General features: G+C 36.2%; 1 protein-coding gene across 1 annotated transcript in view; it reads right to left on the bottom strand.

Moving 5' to 3' along the window:
• Positions 1-6,012: 6,012 nt before the first annotated feature.
• Positions 6,013-7,500, bottom strand: part of LOC120914456 (P2X purinoceptor 7-like) — a 3,793-nt gene continuing 2,305 nt past the window's right edge. Inside the window, exons 3-4 of the mRNA XM_040325145.1 lie at positions 6,843-7,213; positions 6,013-6,386 (exon numbers count right to left, since the gene is read on the bottom strand). Of these exons, the coding sequence (XP_040181079.1) occupies positions 6,194-6,386; positions 6,843-7,213 (564 nt within the window). The 3' untranslated portion in view covers positions 6,013-6,193. The remainder of the gene's footprint in view (positions 6,387-6,842; positions 7,214-7,500) is intronic.

Genomic DNA, 7,500 nt, shown 5'->3' on the forward strand with positions numbered 1-7,500 from the left:
TATATATCTCCTGCAAATTCAACTTCTTCTAAACTGTATATTTTTATTATTTTTTCATTTAACATAAAGTTTAAGCTTACTATAGAATTAACTGGAGGACTATATATCAGGGGTCTTCAAACTACGGCACTCCAGTTGTTCAGGAACTACAATTCCCATCATGCCTAGTCATGTCTGTGAATGTCAGTGTGTTACAATGCCTCATGGGATGTGTAGTTCTACAACAGCTGGAGGGCCTGTAGTTTGAGGATCCCTGCTATATATAATATAGTCTGATATTTTAAAGATAATTTTTAAATATTCTATTATTTATAAAAAAAAATTATATGCACTGTTATAATAAATTTATTCACATTTATTATTTTTATATTGTGGATAATATTAAAATGTATAATAATTAAATTATTATTTTAATAATATTATTATTATTTTTTTTTTTTACAGATTGCCTTAAAATGCCAAAGTGCATTTTTAATGCATGTCCTCATAGGACGGGCTTAAAAACAAAATTTCCAGATGTGAAACTACACATATTTCCCAAAAATATAGAACTGATAAAAATTTGGATTTCAACCTGTATTTTAAATGAGGAAGAACTCACATTAGCTGCAAATGAAATATTTAATGACAGAAATGGAGATAGATATAGAATGTGTTCTGCCCATTTTTCAGCTGACTCCTATTTAAAGAAAAAAAAAATGACAGTTTTGAAAGACAATGCAGCTCCGTCATTTTTCCCTAGTGACAGATCGATTACTGTATTTAGAAAAAAAAAGGAAGTTGCCTGCTGCTGCCCTTGTCATGAAGCAGTTCTTGAAAACACAATTACTAAATCTGAATTGAGTACCCAAACGTTCCCCGAGGATTTTGATTATTCAGTTTCTGAAAAATCATATGGGTTTGTTGCCAGTTATCACGATATATTCCAGGATCATGATTATTCAGTCTCCTGTCCGATAGTCGACCAAAGTTTATTAAAATCTACTCCAGCTAAAAAAAATAGCAAAAATATAATTGAAGATTTTCAAATCACCCCAATTAAACAGAATGTGACACTGTCAATGGATGAATTTAACAAAGCAGGCACAAGTGAGGCACCTATTTTTTTAAACGATGAACCTAGTCATGTTCCAGTACCATTTTCTCATATTGTTGAGTCAGAAAATGTTGAAGATGATGATCACATTGTTTCTATGGATACAAACGATCCAATTAACAACTCTTTTGATCCAAACTCAACCCTGGATGAAAGTTATGTTCCAGATTTTTCTATAGTGTCAGATAGTGATATTTCAATCCTAGATAGTACTCTTACCCTTGAAAATACCAATCATACAGATGCTATTGAAACTTTAATGGTCGATGAAAGAAAATTCATAGTATTTGAATCATGTCTAAATAAATTATTTGCTCATTTATGTTGCCCCTTAGAGGATTGTTTCGAACAAGTGATCCATTTGGATAAGGTAATGGTTGGGAGCTTAGTGAAAGTTTATGTCACTTGTAAAGAAAATCACCATAACCTCTTTTGGGAAAGTCAACCCAAAATTAAGAACTTTGCCGCAGGAAATGTAATACTTGCATCAGCAATTTCATGTAGTGGATCCTCATTTTCCACAGTGAAGGAAATGATGGATTTATGTAAAATACCAATTTTTTCAAAAACAACTTATCACAAGTATTTGAACAAATTTATCTATGGTGGAATTGACCAGGCTTGGGTTGAGGAAAAAAATAAAAACAAATCTAATATGCAGAAAAATTCTCTTTTCTTAGTGGGCGACGGACAGTGCGACAGTCCAGGTTTTTGTGCCAAATATTGCACATATACGATGATGGAACTGGAGTCGAAAACAATATTAGATTTTGAAACGGTGCAGGTCAGTCAGACAACATCTTCCGTTGCCATGGAAAAAATGGCATTTCAGAACTGTCTGGACCGCATCATTGCTGATAGCTATGATGTTCAAATTTTAGGCACGGACAAACATCTCGGCATCAAGAAAATCATGAGAGAGGAATATAGCAACATTATGCACCAGTACGACCTTTGGCATTACGTCAAACCATTGAAAAGAAAATTAGTTGAGGCCAGCAAAAAAGCTGCTTGCAAACAATTGCAATTTTGGATAGCATCTGTAGTTAATCACTTCTACTGGTGTAGTAGGCACTGTAAAGGTGACAATGAAATTTTCTGGAGCACATGGACTTCCCTGCTGTACCATGTACGCAACATACATGAGTGGGAGGAGGAAGGTATTAAAAAGTACTGTCGACATAGTACAATATTGGACTCTGATGCCCATGTTGAATGGTTAGTAAAACCAAGTGCAGCCTACAAGCAACTTGAGGATGTTATTGTATCAAACAAACTGAAGAATGATGTGCCACATTTAGTGCTCTATTGTCACACTGGTGCAATAGAAACATTTCATTCTAGTGTTCTGAAATATAGGAGCAAACGTCTGCATTTCAGGATTAATTCAATGGAGGCACGAACAAAGCTGGCTGTGCTTTCACACAACAAAAATGTTGGTCGTTCCCAAGCCGTTGTACGTAGACCCAATAAAAGAACTGAAGAGCTGGGCACAAAAAGGACATCTTTGGAGCACCCACGCTCCAGAAAGAAATGGATCGTTCGTAAGATTTATGAGCCTGTACGTCTTGATCATTTGTATGATATCATCAAGACTATTACGAGTGTTGCTGCCGGAAAAACAACACCCACGTGGAAATCTAAAGAGGAACTTATGCCTGTAAATATAGCAGCTTCAGAACGACCAGACAAAAAAATGGCAGTGTCAATGCATATGACACGTTTTCCCTCATACAGGCTTGAAGATTAAATGGAATGCACTTCACCTTTAAAAAATAAACGTAATTTATTTCGTATATATTTATATTATTCAACATATTTATTTAAAAAAATTGGTATTAATCTTTAATTTTTCTTTCTAGATCTCATAATCTTTATTTGCTTTCTCATTTGATGCAGGTTAGTGTAAAATATATATTTTGTATTTGATACAATCGATAAAATATAGAACTATTCTGAATATTGTCTTTATCATGTTAGGTTGTACATTAGAAATATTCTTTTTTTTAATTTCTTTCTTACAGTACAAGTGTCACTGGTATGAAAAGGGGTTAACCATAAGGGGACACTATAAAAACGTTTAATATTGTATCAAAGGGAGTCATTAAAAGTTTCGGGGAAGTGGACTCACAAGGGGAGGGGACAGTTTTTCCTCTTTACTGGTATCACATGATTGCGGGCCTTTATTCAGACAGTACGTGGATCTGTGTGTTCAAACAATAAGTACGCGTACACATGATTGGTTAAGCCTATGGGAACGGTTTAATAGATCAAACATGTTTTTTGTGAGCAAAATTTGTTATTTTCCTAACCGATATAACAAAACCAATTGGTAGTACGCCGTTTACAAATCCTGACATGTTCAGAATTAAATATACGCATGCTTAGAAACATTCAACTTTCTTTTGATCAAAACGCCGTTGTGTTGAAAATCAACGTCTTATGAGACAATCGTTTTTCGAACAGATAATGTGTAAGCACGACTGACCATAATTCAACTTCATCGGTAAAGCTTTGTAAAAATCCATCAGAGCATCTTTATTGATTTTGACCGATCGTTTATACAGGGCTATTGAGCAACAGTCGTTGCTGGTTAACTGGCAATAATCTTTATTTAGATAGTTAAAAAAATATTTTTTTTATATAAAAAATAAACAAAATAGTTAGATGCCCGCCCAAAAATATTTTTATATTTAATAATATTCTATGCACAATTAAAAAAAAAAGAATATAACCAGTTTCTGCTGCATTTGCTGCTTTTGAATTTCCTCGGCAAAAAAAAATTAAAAAAAAATGTAATATCGAGCCTATCAACAACCATAATTTTACAAAAAATTAAATAAGTTAGAATCATTCAACAACCATACTTTGAATGTTGGCTTTAGGAGAGAGTTTTGAGCATTTACCATCATTTTCTTTTTTGCAGTCTGTAAAAAATACTAGTGTACTGTTGTTGATGTTTAAAGTCTAACTTTTTTGGAATTAAAATTTACACTGTCTTCTACAGATCTCATCCTGGGATGCCTGTTTATTTTACATTTTCATAAAATGTTCTTGTTATTCTTCTGTTTTCCTCAATAATAATAAAAATATTTAATTGATTTTAACCACAGTATATATTTTTTTGGTGGTTGTTTAGTTTTTGTAAAATAAAAATACAACATATACAATTTCTGCATTAATTATGTTAAATAATAAAAAATGTGGTACTATTAAAAACATGTAGATTTGTATTTTTATTTATATAACATAAAATAAATTGAAAAAGGAATTTATATTAAATGTTCTTTTTGTATTTTTTAATATCTGTATGTATCTATCTTACACACAAACATATACTATTTATATATATATACAGCCCTCAAAATTTCCACTCGCCTGCTAGCATTTGGCTTGTGGATTTTAGCTGGGGGCGAGTGATGACAGGGCTGCATGACCAATGTCCCTTCAATCTGTGCCTACACTTAGAGTTCCTATGCGATTGGCGGCCGAAGAGGAAAAGTGCATGCTCGGGAAAATTAGTCTGGTTAGCCGCGCACAGGCAGAGCAGTACACAGGTGCTCTCCTTACAATTCTCATTAAGCCACGGGAACTAACAGTATGACATCTCTGAGCCTGCCCCCTCCCCCCGACCAATGTAGCTGGAGAGCAGGGAGCAGGAAATAATGAGTCAGGTGGAGGATTGCGAAAATTAACACTCCGGGTGTCCCAGGTAGGCAGTGCAGCGCTCACTGAAAGTTGCCCTGACATGAGAGTGGCAGCCTTCCAGTTTGTGCAGTTTTCTTCTCCTTGTGCTCTATGTAGGTGTTCAACAGTTCAGTCTGAGCACTGTGAGCAGACTGGTCTCAATGTGTGCTGTGCGGTGTCAATGTGCGCTGTGCTATGGTGTCAACGGCTGTGCAGTTGTGTGGATCTCAGCACTGGATTGTACTCCCTCCCGCTGTGCTGCAGCTCCTCTCCTCACTGCCAGCCTGAATAAAAGGGGGAAGTGGGGACATGCAAGCGCGGAGCCGCACACACAGGCTCCTGATGATGACATGAATAGGAGAGGGAGAGAGAGGATGGATGGATGGGAGTTGCAGAGGAGACAGCAAGAGAATGCGAAAGAGATCCAGTTCTAGTGCCCTGTCCCTCTGGTCTGCCCCCAGTGCCCTGTCCCTCTGGTCTGCCCCCAGTGCCCTGTCCCTCTGGTCTACCCCCAGTGCCCTGTCCCTCTGGTCTACCCCCAGTGCCCTGTCCCTCTGGTCTGCCCTCAGTGCCCTGTCCCTCTGGTCTGCTCCCAGTGCCCTGTCCCTCTGGTCTGTCCCCAGTGCCCTGTCCCATTTTGTTAAAGTTGTTTTTGGTAATATTTAATTGTGTAACTTGATTCTGCATAAAACATTTAACAGTGTCATTCCATTAGATAATCTACGAGGGCGTGTTTAGGGGCGCAATTAGGCGTGGAGCAGTGTATAAATTAGGTGGGGCAACTGGTGGCGAGTAACTCTTGAGGCCTGGCTAGTAGCTCAGGGCTTGAAATTTTGAGCCCTGTATATATGTATATATATATATATATATATATATATATATATATAGATATATATATATATTATCTATTTTATTGTCAGTGAATTTAATATTTCCATCCGGGAATACGGAATTACGCTCCGCGCGTTGCCGTTCAAAAAAATGACGTCACTGCGCCCAAAGCACGACGGGAAATTGTGAAACGGAGCATGAGCAGTAGGTCCGGCGTGGTAGCGCGCCTAATTTAAATGGAACACGCCCATTTTAATTACGCGGGCTTACGCCAGAGCTCGCCAGCATAGGTTTTCATTGCAAGTGCTCTGTGAACCAGGCACTTGCGAAGAAAACTTGCGGCGGTGTAAAATATCTACGATACGTCACGCCGCCGCAATTCGACGTGACCTTGGCCCTCTAATACTATATATTACACAATATTTTTTTTAAAATAAAAAAAAAAATTAAAAAAACATTTTTTATCTTAGAATTTAAATTTTTAATACATCTTATGTTCAAACAACATTACAAATGGTAATATATTTTCTTTATTTGGTTTAGTTATTTCAGAACATTGATTAAATATGTTTATTAATGTTAAAACTCAAATGCCATTTCCCCTGCGTCGTAGTCATTTGAATATTTAAAGCCAACGTATAGGCCTTCGGGATCAGGAAAAGCTGTTCTTACTGCATGAACTGCACAGGAAGGTATGGGTCTTCGATTACCTTTTCCGAGATAACCGTGTATCCAGGATGTGAAATATTTATATGACGTTTTACGCAAGTTTCTGTAATATACAACAAAATAATTTTGGTGTCAACAATACAAATAAAAATTTACAGATGTATTAAAGCAATAGTAAAAACTCCTCGTAAATTCAGACCTACAGGTAATCCTTGATTAATATTTAATTTTAGGTGTTTGCAATATCTCTTACACCGAACAGGTTTATGAACTAAAAAAAAAAATTAAAATAAATAAATGTTGTCTACAGCGCATGTGAGCCAATGACAATGGTTCAGACGCGTCTTTGCCTCTCTGTCAATTAACTGTAGACGAGTGCCAATACCCAGAAGTAAACTTACAGAGAGATGTCTTCAGCTGTAGGTGGAGAGGACAATGGCTTCTGTGGCAAACATTGTAGCTCATTCGGCATTTGTCTTGCTTTTTATTTATTTTTTGGACAAACGTTTCAAATATAGATATAAATACAGTAATTTTGAAAACTAAAAAAATTGTATACCTATTGTCATCTGCATTTGGTGCATGCGATGTTGATTGGTGTAGAATAGTCAATATTACTGTTGTATTCAGTCTGTTTACAACCGAACTTTGAAAAATGGGAGATTGGGTTATACAGACTGTACCCTCTTCAATATTTTCTTTTACATTAGCGATTTCTTTGCAGCATAAAGACTCTCTTCCTGTGGGCATAGCCAGACAATTACCACATTGACACCAATCAGTGTTTCCTAATCGGGTTTGAAGTGTAAGTTCTTCAATTGTTTCCGAGTTTGACGCCGAAGAAGGTTGCGATGGCGGATTAAAGGGAAAGCTTGGGTCCTCTTCAACTGTGGGATATTTTGACCACAATTTTTGTAAAAGATCTCTCCTCTATAATATAAAAACAAGAATGCCAATTTATTTTGACTACTTTACGATATGTATGTGTTTTAAATTCAATTTAAATCATAATAAAAAAATTATAAATAAAAAAAAAAGGTATAAGTAAATTTTTTTAATTTTAAGTACCGTATTTTTCAGTGTATAAGACGAGTTTCTGGATGCAAAAACATGCATCCAAAGTCGGGGGTGGTCTTATACGCTGGGTACGGTCTCAGTACTCACTTTTTTTTTCCAGGGATGACAGTCTCCCATGCTGCGTGCGCGAACCTGAATGA

Source organism: Rana temporaria, chromosome 9 (genome assembly GCF_905171775.1).
Source record: "Rana temporaria chromosome 9, aRanTem1.1, whole genome shotgun sequence".
NCBI lineage: Eukaryota > Metazoa > Chordata > Amphibia > Anura > Ranidae > Rana > Rana temporaria.